Source organism: Limulus polyphemus, unplaced genomic scaffold (assembly GCF_000517525.1).
Source record: "Limulus polyphemus unplaced genomic scaffold, Limulus_polyphemus-2.1.2 Scaffold390, whole genome shotgun sequence".
NCBI lineage: Eukaryota > Metazoa > Arthropoda > Merostomata > Xiphosura > Limulidae > Limulus > Limulus polyphemus.
In genome coordinates this window covers 66458-84725 of record NW_013666000.1, presented here as the reverse complement: position 1 = coordinate 84725, position 18268 = coordinate 66458, and the positions used below count along the sequence as shown (strand labels likewise).

General features: G+C 30.1%; 1 protein-coding gene across 1 annotated transcript in view; it reads left to right on the top strand.

Annotated features, from left to right (window-relative positions):
- The window catches only part of LOC106457903 (eukaryotic translation initiation factor 4 gamma 3-like), a 33032-nt gene that overhangs the window by 6333 nt on the left and 8431 nt on the right, over positions 1–18268 (top strand). The window contains exons 6-10 of the mRNA XM_022383978.1: positions 903–1107; positions 7715–7813; positions 10960–11094; positions 14634–14715; positions 15878–16024. Of these exons, the coding sequence (XP_022239686.1) occupies positions 903–1107; positions 7715–7813; positions 10960–11094; positions 14634–14715; positions 15878–16024 (668 nt within the window). The remainder of the gene's footprint in view (positions 1–902; positions 1108–7714; positions 7814–10959; positions 11095–14633; positions 14716–15877; positions 16025–18268) is intronic.

Below are 18268 nucleotides of genomic sequence, written 5' to 3'. Positions count from 1 at the left end.
GATTTCGCATGTGAAGTTTCAAAATGTCTGATGCATAAAAGTATTTTTAATCTTAAAATGAAAATTACTTTGCATGATAGATAGGCAAGATGTGAAAAGCAAAAAAAAAAGGCATGAAAGATATTTTGCATATGAAAGCATTGTAATGTTTACTGATAATCTGCTAAATTTTGTTAACATTTGCTTACTAATTTAAAAGTTATGGCACGAAAAATATAACAAGCACAAAATAGTTAGGAGATCGGTCCCAGGGGCCAAGCTCGGGCTGAAAGAGGTCTTGCTTTATGGCGGGAGTATGATGTCATAATAATTAATCTTCTGTTCATTACCTTATGCGGTAATATAGTAGGAAAGAAAATAATATATTATGGTTAAAGTATTTATAAATTATTGTAACAGATGATTACAGTACATATGACTTAAGAAAGGTATAACATAAAACTTACCGTCAAGCTGGCATTCCAGTCATGGATATATACTTAAGTTAAATATAGGGCTTACATATTCTATAACTTTTAATAAAGTTAGATTACCAATAGAAATGTATCTAGCAGGTGGAGTTTTCTCACTGATAAAAGGGTTTTGTAGATTAATCTGCAACCTAACAACACTGAAGCTTTGATTTTGTTTTATTTTTCTGACAATTGATAAGACAAGACTTGTTTTCTGTAACGTTTAAAATTACAGAGGCATTTTGTTCTATATCCTTTTCTATCTTCTCTTAAGTTGATTACTTGAATTTTACTTAAGAATTTTTAGATGTATTTTTAACTAATCAAAAGATCAATTGCATAAATGGAAATATAATTATGAAATTTGTTTTTATACTAAATTTTCTACACAGCTTTAAACTTGTGTATGTGCTATGCATATTCAGTTTAGTGGTTTCTGTATTTTTATAGACTCAAATCCATCTTGGAAAATGCAGATGATTTTGCTATAGATATCCCCAGGATATGGGAATACTTAGGAGAACTTATAGGACCAATGATACAAGATGGTTGTATCCCTTTAAGTTACCTGAGAGAAGTAGTCGAACCTTGTGTGGTTAGTGGAACAGCTGGCAAACTTCTTTCTGCAGTTCTTCATGGTGCTGCTAGAAATCTAGTGAGTTAGGCCTTTTTTATTTGATATGTATGTTTGTGCATTCTGAAAGTATTTGAAGCATTAGAATTGTATCTCAGTTAATTTTTTTATTTTTTTTTTTGACTTGCAAGCTCATTAAGCACTAGTTAGTCACAAATCTATTTTCTTGCAAACATTTTAGGGGGGCAGGATGACCTAGTGGTGATGATAATTCCTCTTCTTCTGACCTTATTGTAGGGCCAGACTAAAAAAAAAGTTTGCCATTGGCAATCCACCCCTCTGAGGGTTGGGTATGTAATTGTTTTAAAATATTCATTATTGTCAATGCATACATCTTGTAACTATGTATGCATGTGTGTATCTATTTATTTATATATATATACTAATGGCAAATTTGCACTTTGACAAAACAGAAAATTTTAAAAAATTTGTCAAAAACACCTTTTGTTCAACTTGAGGTATGATTGTAGGTAAAACAAAATACAAGACCTAGCTAACTATTTGCTGTAAAATTGTGTAACTACCAGTTTGGTTGCCAATTTTTATATTTTTTTTGGCTGCACTTTTTTTCACGTGTAAGGTGATGTTGATTAGATATTGTGACTTTTTATCGATACACACCAACAAACCACAGCAAGTAAGAAAGTGACACTCGATAGTAACCAATATTAGCTTTAGGATCACAACCCTTTTATTTGGAACAGACCTGTACTTTACAGAACAAATCAGGTTCTTTGAAATATATGATGGTAATTTTTCCTCTCTAAAACAGTGTTAATAACTTCCTTTATAGTAACGCCATGGAATCTAGAATAACAGTTTCTTGTCATCACCCACGTGCACTTGGTACAGCCGTATCAAGCATCATTATTTACACTAATTGCTTAAGCTAATATCACGTAACATTAAACACACTTTAATTAGGAGAATTTCATAAAACCTAGCAAACTTGTGCTTAAAAGTTGGCAGTGAATAATGAATAATAGCCATCCACCTGTATAATTTTTTTGAAAACTTGAGCTAGAAACTGCTGACTTAGTTTGCTTCGTTTAACCAATACTTATGTATCTGCATGTACTTTCACCTTATAGTTTTGCTGTTATAAATCAGCTGTCTTTAATCCAATTGACAAAAAACTAAAAACAGTCCACCTTTACTCAAAGATGATAGACTGATAGCTCATGTGACTTTTTGTGTAGGCATGTGCCAAATTTGTGGTAAAAACTGAGCAGTTTTTGTTGAATAACTTTACACATGTGACTTATATTCAGCCAAATTTGACACCTAATTGTAGGCTGTCAAGATCAATCATTGTACCAAATTTTAAAAAAATCCATAAAATTTAAATATATTTTTCTATCAAATAAAAGTTCTGTAATTTTGGTGCAAAGAAAAAAAATAGGAAGAACTTTAATCAAAATTGGATGTTTTATATCTTGTGTATTTGTTAACCCTATTGCCCCGGGTATCCTTTACTGCACATGACACAAGGTTTTAGTGTCTTACATTCAAAATATTATTATACTACTTTTTGTTTATGTTCTACCAATTAGAATAGCATAAAATCTTAGCTAACAATCCATATTTTAATAGTACACAAGTTTTAAATTCTTAATTTTACTAGGGAATATTAAAAAAACTCCTGATTTTCCACTAGTATGACCCATGTGACACATTTTGTCCTATCATGTCATCAACCCTATTTTATCCATCACCCCTTGAAAATGTACAAAATTAAACGTAAATTACTCTCTATAAAATTGTTATTGCTCAGACAAACCATAATTTTTAGTCTTCAATTTGTTTGGTTACAGAGCTATCAAATAGAAAATCAGAACCCTCCTGCCACATCCACCTGTCCCATCCTCTCTCTTTCTCAGCTTGTTGATAGTTCGCTCTTGCATTTCATTATATTTTACCTATAACCAATAGAAAATCAAGGTCTTCATCTATCAAATGATGTATTGTATAACATCATGTTGTGAACAGAATATCGTCAATTTCACTCACAGTACAAGATTTGTTCCCTTGGGAAAGTTAACGACTAGCTTGGATGAATTTGTAACAGCTCTTGTTGCATAGTTAGAAAGGCAGAAAAATTTTGAGAGTTAGGAGAAATTGTCTACTTTTTGCATATTATTAGTCTTTGGTGTATTATTTAATTAAATATATATTACTAAATGCATTACTATTACATATTTATAATTGTAAAAGTAACTAAAATCCAAAAATATGGATGTTTTTTAATTATTTAAGACTAGATTAGGTAAAATAATAATAATAATATAATTAAAATAATTCATGAGGCATGGACATGGGCAACTTGTGGGTAATATAATTTGATAGTGTAACATGAGCTGCACGTTCCCTGAGTGATTTACAACTTTTTATGGCATGGAAAATAGTTAGACACAGTTTAAAGGGCAGTAAAACAATAAAATTTAATTATAAATAGATGTATGATGTTATGAACTTAGAGCTACTTAGAATAAGCAAATGTAGTTTCAAGTCATTCTAGAAAGAAAAAAAAAAGGTTAATTTAGGTTTCTTTCAATGTTTTTTGGTGGTTATGAGGTCGGTCAAGTTGACCGATCCTGTTTTGTGATAGGGTAGAGAAAATAACAGATAAACTATAAAGTTTTACTGAAAGAAAACGTTTGAAATTCATTTAGGAGGAGTTAGGGATTACACAAAGAAAATTTTAGATTTTTGAGATGAGGAAAAGTATTTTTAATTTGTTTAACTTGAAAATTACATTGTGCACGGACTATTCAAAACAAATATTGAATATATTCATGGACAAATCTTTGTTTTATTTTATTAAAAATACTTCACTAAGAAGTATGACTTTTTATATGTGAAAGACTTGTAATATTAACTGAAAGACTGACAAATTTTGTGAAGATATACCCATTATATTAAGAGTTATAAGTATTAAATCTATAAAGACTTTAAAAGAGTACAAAAAGGTCACATGGTCGGTCAAATTGCCCGAGCCCATATTAAAAGTGTTAAGTTAATGGATTGCTTTGTAATTTGGTATGTAAAGTAAGGGTCCATTATAGCACGTCCACTGAAAATATGTGATAGTTTGGATTACCAAAGTGCAAGCTACAGAAAGTAGAAAATTGCTAAACAATCACTCCTGTTAATAACATGCAGTGTGTCCTGCAGGTTGTTTTGGCCACACAACACACTACCTTGTGTCTTGAATAGTGTTGGTGATAGGCTGTTTCTTCAGTTATTCATCAAAACTGCTGTTGTAAAACAAAGGTATTTTGCAACTGATAATCAATAAAGGGGTAGGATCCGATTGCTTTAACCTACAGTGTCCTTAATCCAACTATGCACTCATGTATATGTCATGTGGTTGTGGTAATTTTAATGTGTATTCGATCTACACCAACAAGTCTGGTTTGAAAATGCAGCTTAGAATTGAAAATGTTGTATTATATATATTGTTAATCATGTCACCTGTTTGAGATATACATTTTATCACTTTATAACATTGACAGTTTCAGTTCCTGCAATGGTGAGGTGAAATATATATGTTATATATATATATATAATTAGATTTACTTTTTTTCTAGAAAAGGAAAAAATAAATAAATTAAAAAATATACTAGAAAAAATAAAATTGTAGCCACAAAACAAATATCCAACATTGGGTCACAAATCATATGGTGGGTCATTAGGTAATGTGGCATGGTTTTTTTTTTAAGGCAATGGCAGAAATAAGACCCAAATTGCATTGGAGTTACACTGCCTGTCCAGTTTAACCTCAATTTCACTGGCCTCACATACTTATAAAATAGAGAAAAGGAACAGATGTGAATGTTTAAGCCCACAACATCCAACATCTTTAATACCTTTTTTTATTCTGGCTGCAGACAGTGAAAGGTGTTAAAGATGTGGGATGTTGTTGGTTTTTTTAACCATGTGAGGTTAATCCAGATAGATGATGTACCTCAAAGCAATTTGAGTCTTACTTATGCTGGTACCTCAAAAAACCAGGGCACATTACATAATGACCCACCCTATGGTGTTGAATGTTTGTGACTGCATTTTTATTTTTCAAGTGTAATTTTTCATTTATTTATTCACTTTTTTTTCCTTCTCTACAGCCCTCAGTAGCTCATCAGTAAGTCTGTGACCTTATAAAACTAGAAACTGGGTTTTGATACCCATGGTGGGCATAGCAGAGATAGCCCACTGTGTAGATTTGTGCTTAAATGCAAACAAACAAAACTCCTCTACAAGATTAAATCTAATTGTATCCCATCTAAGTCTTGGATATGCTGTGTAAAATGCATGCTGTTTTGTTTTGATGTAATCTATTACAAAAAAAAGCTTACTTAGATATGGTATGTCTGTGTGTATATACACAAACACAATTCTCTTACTCAGTATTGACTCTGTAATTACCCTAATATTATTAACATGAACTCCATATCTTATATCCTCCCAGTAGCTCAGTGATAAGTCTGGGGGCTTATAACCCTAAAAATCTAGTTTGGATACTCACAAAGCCAAAGTACAGATAGACAACAAACAAACTGTTGCTTATTTCTCACTATGTTAACAAAATTACCACAAGACCAAAACAAGATTCTTAGACCAATTTTGCAATCACGTTTAGGGAGTGGTGCAAATATGGGTAGGACATGATTTTATATATTGCTTTTTGGGATTGGGATAAGTTTTAGTTTTGCTATTGATATGAAAGGCCTTTTTGAAATAAAATGTGTATTCTTTATTGCTTATATTGGAAGAAACTCCCTATATAAGTCATTCAAAACTTTTTTCTCCTTCACACTGTTTGCTAAGCATTGTTCTACAGTTTTCTCTCAAGATTCATCACTGTGATGCATCAGACCTTGTTGTGAGCATTGTTTTACAAACCTTGCATACATGTTTGAACTGCCACATGACCTTAGAATCTGTTGTTAACATGTGATTAGAGCTTAAACTTCTGTAATTGTGATTGGCTATCAGTGAAAAGTTATGTGATTATGATTAATCCCTTGGTATAACCTGATGATTATTCATTCTCATTGTGCAAATCCAAGTGTTAATTAAAAATTAAAATATTCCTACATCAAGATTGGGTATTACCATTCATTGGTTTATTCTGTGAGAATTTTATTTCATACCTTTAACATTAAAGATATAAATAAAAACTGAAAATAATTTTAAAGCAACTAGTTTGTCACCCAATAGAAAAAATCAATGATGACTAAAAAATATAACTTTCAAATTACCGAAAAAGGTCCCCCCAATCTGGACTATGAACATTGACAAAATTGTTACTAATGCTTCTAGTATTTTATAAGTTTAAATAGTACTTAATGTAATTAAAACTGCAAGGTTTCAAGTTTCTGTCTCATTCTTGGGCTGAGAAATCTTTTAACTACATGAGAAAATCATGACCACCTTTTACTGAATTTCTTGGTTTGTTGCGTGGAGGCAAGATAGCCTACATGTTATTGCTTATAACCAACAGAAAGCTAAGATTCTGAGCAGTGTACTTGTGGTTTTTTCTTTAAGGTACATCAAATAACTTATTTTTTATATTAATTTACTTTGATGAGCAGATTTGTTTGTTAAACAATGTCTGTAACACATGTCATCAGTACTGTTCTATTACACTATTGTAGGCTTGTAATATTTTTTGGTTATTGTCATTTAAAAATCAAATTTATAACTTCTAATACTCAACGATCTTTCAAAAAGGTGTATGTCTAAACAACATCAGGTTAAATAAAAAACATTTTTTTCTTAATTCGACTTTCTGAAGCATGGTTGAAATCCTTGGAGTTAGCATTGAAAAACTGATTAAAAAATTGCTGTTTGTCTGTTGCATGTTGTTTTTCAGAGTCAAGTTTGGAGCATTGTTTCAAGTCAGAAGTGAATCTTTTTTTTTTTTTATCTAGTTATAACTGAAATAGAAAAAAAATGGGAAATTTGCTAGTACAAATAGTGAATTTTAGAAACTAATGTGTTTTGTGTGTTGTAAATTACATTTTTATATATATATCTATAGATTTTGTTTTTTTAATCTAATTCTTTAAAAAGAGCATTGGGGTTAAGGCATTGGGAGCACCAGGTGCAAATGGTTCATACAGGTAGTACGTCCAATACATATTTTCAGATTTATTCTTATATTCTTTATAAACTTATTAGTATTTATTTAAAAGTTTCTAGACATTATGCATATGAAAATGAAAACTGTAATTTGAATAAAAGTATTTTATTCTTAGCCAAAATGTCACCCATCTTTTTTTTTCTTCTTTGACCTATGGAAATTTCTTAAATTTATGATCAAAAATTTAGTAGAAATATTACATAAAAAGTAATTTTTCAGTTATATTTCATAAACATATACTTAGTACATTCAAAGTTACAGTATTTATTATTTCACCTTGCAATTTTGGGTTCATTGATCATCTCAAGCAGGTTTTGACACTGTGTAATTAAGTGTTATTGTGATCAGAAGAATTTGTATGACAATTTATTGCACAAACTTCAGTCAACAATGATTAATAAATGTTTCTATAATATTGATGTACTAATCCATATAATTTATATAGGATATTCTTTTGTAACATTAAACTGCCTATTTATGCAGGGCTCTATCAAAGTGGGAGAGATGTGGAAGAAGTCTGGCATTCAGTGGATGGAATTCCTCCCATCTGGACAGAATATAGACAAGTTTATAGAAGAAAATGTAAGTATACCTATAATATAAATAACAGAATTGTTAGAGGAAGAAAAGTTATCATCCAGGGTCACTTGCAATTAGTTATTGTACATGAATCATTTGAAAATGTAGAATGAAATTATTTTGTGGCTTAACTCTATGGTTCCCTGAAGGAAGAATTGCACCCCTGAATTAAAAAAATGTATAGAAAATAAACTTGTAATCATTCTTCCATATAATGAAATAAAGAACTGTTTTGTAGTTGAAACTTGTTTAATAAAAAAGTTTATTTATTAACTGGAAGCTGTATGGATCACATCAAAGGTTTAACCCTTTTTGTGCCTAGCTTATGTAATTTGCAGAAAACGTATTGCAAATTTCACAAGTGCAACAATACATATGGTAACTCTGAGATTTCTTAAGGTATCCTCTCAAAAACTGGTAAGGTTTGGTTAAAGATCATAACTATCTTGTACACAAAGAATTACGTTATTTTAATTGTTTTTACTAAAAATATGCTATTTATCTGTTTTAGTTACTTGCACTCTTAATAAGTTAGTGCAAGGTGATTTTCATTTTAATCCTTCTGCAGCAGGCTCGTGCAATTTGCAGAAATTGAGTTGTGAATTTCACTTGTACAACAGTACATGAAGTAACTCTGAAATTTCTGAACGTCTCCTCGTAAAAACTGGCAAGATTTTGTTGAAGATCATAAGTATCTTGTACACAAGTAATGACGGTTTTATAATTAGTGTTTTTACTAAAAATATGTTATTTTTCTGTTGTAATTACTTACATTCAAACTATTAGCAAAGGTGATTTTCATTTTAAGTATAAAAATACTTTTCTTTGTCTTATTGTTTTCAAATTTCATTTGCATAATCTGCAGAATCTCCTAAAAGGATATTGAAAGTGTTTTTTAAGGTAAACGTTTATATTTTATTTTTATTTTTCTTTACCATATCACTAACTCTAGGTATTATCATCATTGTACAATGCAACGAAATGATTAAAATTAGGAAATAAAAAACATACCTTTTGATTTATTTCTAAAATATCTTTAAAGATGTTATTTTGCTTACATTTCATAATTTTGGCCTTTTCCTTTTCACATTTACTTAATTTTTAATGTTTTATTTTTCATTCCTGTCCTTTATCTCTTATTATTCATGCCAACACAAGTCAATGGTGCCTTCTAGGCATACTACAGTTTCTTTCGGAGACATGTGCAACCCTTTGGCAAAATGTTCATTCAGCACATAATATTGTAAGCCTTTGAGAATGTACACAAAGTATGATATATATTTTAAAAAATGTTTAAACCTTTTAATTATGCATTTTAAAACATAATGAATGCATAATTAACTAAAATATAATAGTAAGACTTAAATAGAATTAAAATTGTATCTCTAACTTTGAAATGAAAGAGTCAAAAGGTTATCTAAGCAACTCAATGTCTAGACGTACCTCTACAGTACTGCCATTGTATTATTGAAGGTCATATGATAATACATCTGAAGTTTTAAGTAGTTTTTTAAGGGTTTATTTTGAAATAGAGGACTTAAAACTTGGATAAAATAAAACTTTGAATCATAACATACATACATTGATATTAAAGGTGTTTAAATTTTTAATGTAACACAGTGACTTGCACAGAAAAGCATTTAAAGAGGCTCCTGTTGCGAAAGGTTTAAGTATAAAAATACTTTTCTTCATCTTATTGTTTTCATATTTAATTTGCATAATCTATAGAACCTCCTAAATGAATATTAAATGTTTTTTTTTAAGGTAAATTTTTCATTTTCTCTACCATATCACTAAATCTAGCTGTTATCCTCAATGAACAGTGACAATAAAATGAGTAAAATTAGGAAATAGGAAAAAAAACCTTTTAATTTTTCATAGAATATCTCGTAAAGATTTTCTTTTGGTTAAATTCTTAATTTCAGGACTTTTCACATATAGTTATTTTAAATGTTTTCTTGTCCTTTATCACTTATTATTCATCTTGGCATGAGTCAACAGTGCCCTTGAGGCATATTATGGTGTCTCTGGCAGAGACCCACAACCCTTTGGCAAAATTTTCATGCACTGCTTGATATCGTAAGCCTTGAAAACTGACACAAAGACAATTTTGCACTCGACCCTATCAGATTACAGTTCATCAACAAAGATAGCTGTTGTTAGGCCGTGTTTGCATTAGGCTTTATCTGCATAGAAAATTACTGAAAATAATTGTAAATGTATAAATAGAATTATATAAATCAAGATAAATTTGGTTTAAAATGTATTAAATATATTTAATAAAAACTTCTAGTGAATATTTATATTAAAAAAATAATTCAAGCTTTATAATTTTTGTATGGTAAAAAGGTTATTTTTTATTATATGTCAGTGATTGTAAATACAGTGAAACTATTAAGCGTTTTTGTTTTTCAAATTGGAACAAAATTAAGATTTAGTTTTATAAAATAAAACCATAGGAAAGTTTTAAAATAACTTAGGAAAACATAAAAATTAGTAAGTTAATTCTAAAACAAAATAAACATTTTTTTCTTGCTTCTTGAAAAACATATCACAATGAAATGTTTTCTAGTTTTCAAAACTACAAATATGACAAAAAATAATATATTTTATTTGCAGAATCTACACTGTTTATAGAAAGTTCATTTTAACTTTCAAACCATTTCATCCCATGGTTTTCTTGTAATGCAATCAAACAAACCATACAATAAGTGCGTTAAATTGATGTATTTGGACATTTTAAATACCGACCTTAACTTTTGGTTGTGACTGTTTTCATGATTTACATAATTCATTTGACACAAGATGCTACTTTTATCAACCATTCTGTTGAATCACATTTTTTAAAAGTATTATTTCCAGTGAAACTGATTTGTAAAATAACTTGTATATAAACCTTCTGGCTTGAGATACTAAGTGCAGCCCAAAATTAAATTCTGTATACCAAATTATAACTAGAAAAGCCAGCTTAACACATGAATTTCCAACACTGTGAGAATAGAAAAAAGACATAAGCCAGAATTTGTACAGCAGTAAAGTTATTTAGCTGAATTTTGTAGCAATTTTTTTGAGGATGAAATAATTTATAAACACAAAAGCAGTTTTTTAGATTTATTTAAATAAATCATTGAGTGTTTTTTGTTTTTCAGAAATTACAATTTACAGTTAGTGTAGCAGAATCTCTTCCTGATGCTCAGCTTTCAATGGAACAGATTAAAGAAAAGATAGAATTTTTATTGCAAAAGAAAAGAGCCACCAATGAAGAGATCCTTGATTGGGTTGAGGTATGAATAGTAGTTGTTTTGTTTCCATTTCTTGTTGCTACAGCAACTGAAAATGTTTGGAAGAAGAAAAAACATCTCTTTAACCCTTTAGAGATAGGTCACAGGTTGAAATTTGTAATTTGAGTTTTTAATTCGTATGAAACTACAGACTTAGTATTTTGACTTCACAAACATCTAATTTGAACCAGTGCTGCATTCAACATACCACCTAACACACAAAAATTGATGTTTAACTGTGTTTTTTTAATATTTACTTTTAAATTAACAAACTGAGTAATGTATAGTTCAAAAATTGGAGTTATAATCTACAGTTTGATACCAAACTTGGTGACATAAATTCATGAAATAGTAGTTAAATAAAATTTTGAATGTGGGTCAACAAACAAGATGACATGGACTTTTACCTGTGACCCATATAGAAAGGGTTAACATTCAGGGATTTGTTTTTCAATGCATATGTTGTCTTACTCGATAATTTGTTTTAATTATTTAAATTTATAATTATGTTTTGAAGTTTTGTGTATATTTATAACTTTTAAGAAATATAATTTTTTTGAAAAAATTAGTTATAATTTAATTTCAGTGAAAGTCTTAAGATTTAATTACTGGAAATGTCTATTTATAGTATATGAAATTTAGAAATAAAATTTATAATAAGAAATAATTTTATAATATAAAACTAAACTCCTTATGTATTTTTAACATTTTTGTTTGATTACATTGAATACTTTGAAAATGTGTTTTATTCTTTGTAAAGAAATGAAATTGTACAAACTGTTTTAAGTCCTTGTGTATTAAACAAAAATTAAACACTTTTGCTGTAAAACGTGAGAAAATAACGTTACTAAAATCAGTTATATTTGTCATAAGATAGTAGAATTAGATTTATTGTAATTTTTAACACTACATTCTTTATTCTGTCCATCATAGTTTTCCAAAAAAAAAAGTGTATGATAGTATTTCAATCACACAATGCCTGCTATGTCCAACGCTGACATCTTATGCTTAATACCAGATTTTTTCCCCTTTTCCATTTGTTTGCTATCCAAAGGAAGAAATAGTATTACTATGAAGATATAATATCACAATGAAACAAAATTTGTACATGACTGATAAAACACAAAACATACATTAACTTTAATAGTGTGCAAGGAGATTAAATTTCATAACTTGTTATCATTTTCTGAATTAGTTTACCATGTAACTCATGCAGCTCATAAAATTCTTCAATATTCTTTAACCTAAGTCTGTCGATTATTCTTTGTTAAACCAGTTCTATTACTGACTTAGTTTGCCCTCCCCCTTTTTTTTATCTCAGGAGATAACTGATGGCCAACAATCATGGTGTATTGTTTTGTTATACATATGACATTGCTTACCTAATCCATAAAGTTATTGATTCAAATGCACTAACCTGTTTTTAGTAGTATGTGTATAGTAAGCAATAAAAAAAAATTGCACGATCCATATCTTATGAATCTACTATGAATATTTCTCCAAACATTTGACCAACATTCTCACCAACACATGTCACTATTTGTCTGGTTCAATTATTACTTGGTTTCTTAACATAATACTGAATTATTTCACAGTGAAATTTTAAAAAGTTATGATTTCTCATCCGTCATAAAATTTGAAATCCTTTATATCCTGAGAAATGAAAAATCAGATAGATTAGTCAGGAAGTTGATCCAATGTTTGAGTATACCAGAGTTCATCAGACTGGCTGGGGTAAAACAAATACAGTAGTAATTGGGATGCTATTTATGTAAGCCATTTGTTAGAATAACAGTTGGTTTGGTGTGAACACCTTTGCTGGGAAAGTGTGATTATAATCAATTACATTTGACAATGCAATGAAATCTCATTAGTCTGGAACAGGCAACCCAGGTTATTCCAAATGTGAACTGGATCGTTAGTGGAATTTGCTAACCAATTAATTGTTAGGCTCATTAATCAGTTATTCTCAAATGAGACTTGGATAGTCCGAATGATCAAGCATACATTTTATATGGATACATGATTCTGTAAAAGTCAAGTAGGAGTCAGTCAGGACAGAAAACAAGGTGATAATTGATGACCACATAACACCTGCACTAACTAAAAGGTACCAGTTTATTATAATTCTTCTGAGAATGACTATCATAGTATGGTTGTACAAATTAACAGATATTGAGAGGTCATCAGAGTGGTTTATGCTACAGTCATATCAAGTCACAGTGCTATGTGATGTGTTACTTGTATCATTTCTGTTGTGTCTCTTCAAAAGTGTAGTGAAAGTGAACTTGACATCAAAAATGAGCCACCTGATGAGGCAATCAGTCCTAATAAATTACAATCTAACATTAAAGACATCATCACATGGTTCGAACAAAATTGTGATTTGTGTGAAGATCATGATGTAAATTGTTATTTCCTTAAAGCTGCTGGGGAGTTTCAAAAGAAAAATCCAGTTCAGAAGCAGATTATGATTACATCCTTCTTAAGAAAATGATTTGTTGTATATTTGACCAGTGCTAAGTACTTTGTAAATAAATAACTGGTGTGAACAAAATGATGATTTATGTAAAGATAATGAAATGCCACTTTTATTATACAATTTGTATAATTGTTGATAAGGTATAAAATAATAAACTGGCAAGTTTATTGTACATTCAGTTTTTTTTTGTTTACTGTTTTCATTCTCACCCTTACATTTATCACTTAAATGACTATTAATAGAGCATCCATTCTACCCAAAGTGATTGATTTGACTATGTGGATGTCTTGATAAATCAGAAGAACTACTTCATTATGAATACGTCAGGTTTAATGAAGTTTGACTATGTGGATGTCTTGATAAATCAGAAGAACTACTTCATTATGAATACGTCAGGTTTAATGAAGTTTGACTATGTGGATGTCTTGATAAATCAGAAGAACTACTTCATTATGAATACGTCAGGTTTAATGAAGTTTCGCTCTATTGTATTTATTAACACAACAATCTTTATTTGGTCCTTTATGGTTTTTCTGAGAAGACGAGTGTATAATGTTATTTCAGCTACACAATGTCTGCCCCTGCTGACAACACGTACTTGAAATACTATTATCCACTCTTTTTTTCTTGGGAAACCATAAGAGACTAAATAAAGAAGATGTGCTATAAAATACATTTGAAGCCTAATACTGTTGTTTTGTGATAAATATAATTTATTATAATCACACTTCATTACCAGCCAAAGCATTTGTGCCATAACCATGTTACTAAAACTTTTTCTTCCCATTGGGTCAGCAGTAAGTTTTATAGACTTATAGTGCTGAAATCTGGGGCTCATTCTCACAGTGGACAGGGTTACAGATAGCTATTGTGTAGCATTGCACTGAAGCCAACTTTTTTTATGTTCATTAAAAATAAATATGAGTTTATTATTAGAAATAAAATGAAACACATTTGTGTTACATAGAATAAATAACTAAAATGAGTGTGATGTGTTTAAAATATTGATTTTGAATATGTATATATTTGTTTTTTCTTCTTATTATTACTATTAATGTAGATTTATGTTGGAGAAGAGAGAAGAAAGAATTCACAATTCATTCGTGCCTTGATCTCTGCCATTGTTGAGAATGCAATAGTTGGTAAGAAGTTTTTCTAACAATTTCAAGTGAATGTGTTCACCGTGTTTATAGACTTGTGTATTAGCTGGCTAATGAGATGGCTATATTTCTGTAGAGAATTTATAATTTTAGTACTTAAGTAAAAATATTCTAAGAGATATTTTTGTTCCTTTTAAAGTGGCTATTAGTAAGTAATATTGAAAGTTAAATCTATTAAAAATCATCATGAATTTGAAGCAGCTAACACTTGAAACTATAAGTCAGACTTATTTGAAGTGAGCTTTACATAAAAATTTATTAAAGTATTTCCTCTTTTGTATTTGTCTTTTTTAATATCATTGTTACAAAAGTGTTAGAATATTGGCTGTGTTTGAACTTGTATTTTGCTGGAACAAGTAGCATGTAGCCCTACTTTTCGTTACAAGATTTGTTGGCCATAGTGAATAATGTCATGATTTATAATATGTACATTAAAAGTTACATTTTTTTAGTATCAGAAACAAAAATCTAAAGTTAGAGAGAGAGAAAAGTCATGGCCAACAGATTGTGAATATGAATAGGGTAGAATGATTGACACTCGGATTAATAGTATATGAACAATTGAAAGTTTAAAAAATTCTATTGTCATCCTCTGAAAATTTATTTTGTTTAATTCAAAATTAGTGCCAACTTTTCATCTTAACTTACTTAGTATAGAAACACTAACATAAGTTGCATTCACATTGATTTTGAAGTCAGTTTGACTGAGGAAGATAAATATTTAGACACTATAATTAACATTAACCTGACACTCTTTACCTTGCCCTTGACACAAAGCTTTATCCAACCATTTGTTACATATTCCCAAAAAAGCAGTCATCATTGTGGTTCATCTGCATTTCTTAATAGTTTTATATCTGGAGATAAGGGGTGCAACCCTCACACAAGTATTGCAAGCCTATGTTAGTTGATTATTTCATGTTTCTGCTTCTAGTCGCACATAGTAAACTAAATTCTTGCATTGGAGAAATATTTGAAATTACTATATATCAAGTACTTTAGTTGTAAATGAATATTTCTACTGTAAGTGCAATTTCAAGGACAGTAGTGAAAAACATTGGCTGCATTTATATAGTTCTTAGATGTGTTTTTGTTAGGTTCATAATTTAATTTTTCAGCTTGAATTATCTTTTCCTTATTCCAGGAGAGGGAAACAGTTGTAAACTCTCTGATTCTGTAATAACACAAAGAACTGAAGTGCTCCAGAAATACCTAGATAGCAATGAAGACTTAGAACTTCAAGCTTTGTTTGGTCTTCAAGCCCTTGTTAATAAACTTGAACATCCTAAAGGTATAGCAGTTATAAAACCACTAGACTATAAGACTTGACAACAAACATGTGGTTTTAAATGTTGTATTTTGAACGATGGGATTTTTGAATAACTTGTGTCAGTGATGTAATGTAAGAGAATATAGTTTATGATATTGTTTGGTCAAGAAAGCTTTGATAATTGATACATTTTAAAATATTTTATGGTTATTTAATTCAAATATTTTAAAATCAAATTCATAAACATATATTTATTTTCATAACTATCAATATACAAGGTGCAGTAACTGTAGTTTTTCTAAATGAATTTAGAGTCGAGTGCCCTAACCACCTGGCCATGCCGGGGGAATCTGAGGGTCGTGGGTTCGAATCCCCGTCACACCAAACAGTTGATTCAGCCGTGGGGGCGTTATAATGTGACGGTCAATCCCCCTATTCGTTGGTAAAAGAGTAGCCCAAGAGTTGGCGGTGGGTGGTGATGACTAGCTGCCTTCCCTCTAGTCTTACAATGCTAAATTAGGGACGGCTAGCGCAGATAGCCCTCGTGTAGCTTTGCGCGAAATTCAAAAACAAACAATCTTTGTGTTTAACTTCAAACAAACTTAGAATATTTCAAGTATGTTTCATTGGTACATCGTTTTACTTTACATTTACAAGTTAACTTTTCCATGTTGGATCTCATGGCCTCGGGTCAGGTCACAGGTCTGGTCCAGCAACCTAGTCCTCGAAAATAGTGCCAAACGTCTTCTTTTTGCGATTTTTATGGACGTTTTTGCGTTTGTTTACTACTACTACTACTTCGCCCTCTGTTGATGGATCTTCACCAAATTTGGCATGAAGGTTTGTTGGATCCATGCGGAGATACATGCAAATTTGAGGTTTCATATTATGTGTATTTCAGTTTTTATGTGCGTTTTTTTACAATTACGTATAAGGGAAGCAAATATTCATGTCCTAAGATTACCTTTCATTAAACATGAATTTACATAACTCCCGTCCAGCTAGCAAATTCTATATAATGTAAACATTGTTCATCATATGAGACTTAACGCATATTTTACTCTTCGCAACAATGTGGAATAGCAACTGAGGCAAAGCAAACAATATGAATCACTCGACAAGGCTTTATCTTAACTATTTATGACAATATTGTTACAAAATAAACTGATATTCCTAGCATTATTTACAAGTAAAGTGTTAAAGCTGTAAAATAATATAAAACACTACATTAGATAAATATAATTATAGTATATATGTTTTTCGCTAAGGATATTTATGAAGTTTTTGTTGGTTTTTTTTTCTATAAAAAAATAAATATCAACAGTGGTATCAAAGTGTAAAGGCAGTTCTTTTTTTACCTTGGACATTAAAAGGAAGAAAAAATAACTACTTGTACACACAAAAAGGAAGAAAAAATAACTACTTTTACACATAAAAAGGAAGAGAAAATAACTACTTTTACACATAAAAAGGAAGAGAAAATAACTACTTTTACACATAAAAAGGAAGAAAAAATAACTACTTTTACACATAAAAAGGAAGAAAAAATAATTACTTTTACACATAAAAAAGATAAAAAAGAAATATCGGACATTGAATTTTTCAATATAAATGCTAACAAGCTTTAGAGCCTTCTTAATCTTCCATCGTATTTACGGTTAGGGTGTTTGACGAAGGCTGTACTTGTAACGACATAATTATATATCTTTTATGCATGAATGGTTCGCGCTCGAAACATAAAACACCTTAAATCCAGCGGGTGTTGAACCTGAATGTAACAACAACAAAAAGCCAGAGAAGGGTTTAAAATGGAAAGGTATTATGTAGTGTGAAACAAATTGTTTCCCCTCGGTACAAGTGGGTCGCCCACCTGCTTAAAGGTGTATGAGTTAACCGTGACTCTTCCCCCCCTACCCACCCTTTTTTTTTTCTCTTTAAACAAATGATCATTAGGGCAGGTGTATCCGCTGACTTTTGCATTGTTAAGCTTGAAACTTGGTTTCAGGCACTTCGACATTATATAATAATAGCAGGACCTTGTGGCAGGAAGTTCAAAAAGCGATAAATACGTTTATGATAAACTCAAATATACAGGAATTTGAAGCAAGCTCGATAGTAGCCTTGGTCAGCAAAACATCAGAACAAAGCAAAATATGTTGGTTAAAAAAAAAAACAAGCATTCTTCACCCCCAGTACACTGGATTATAAAAACTTTTCAGTATCAAGTATTATAACTATGGATATATATATATATATATATATATA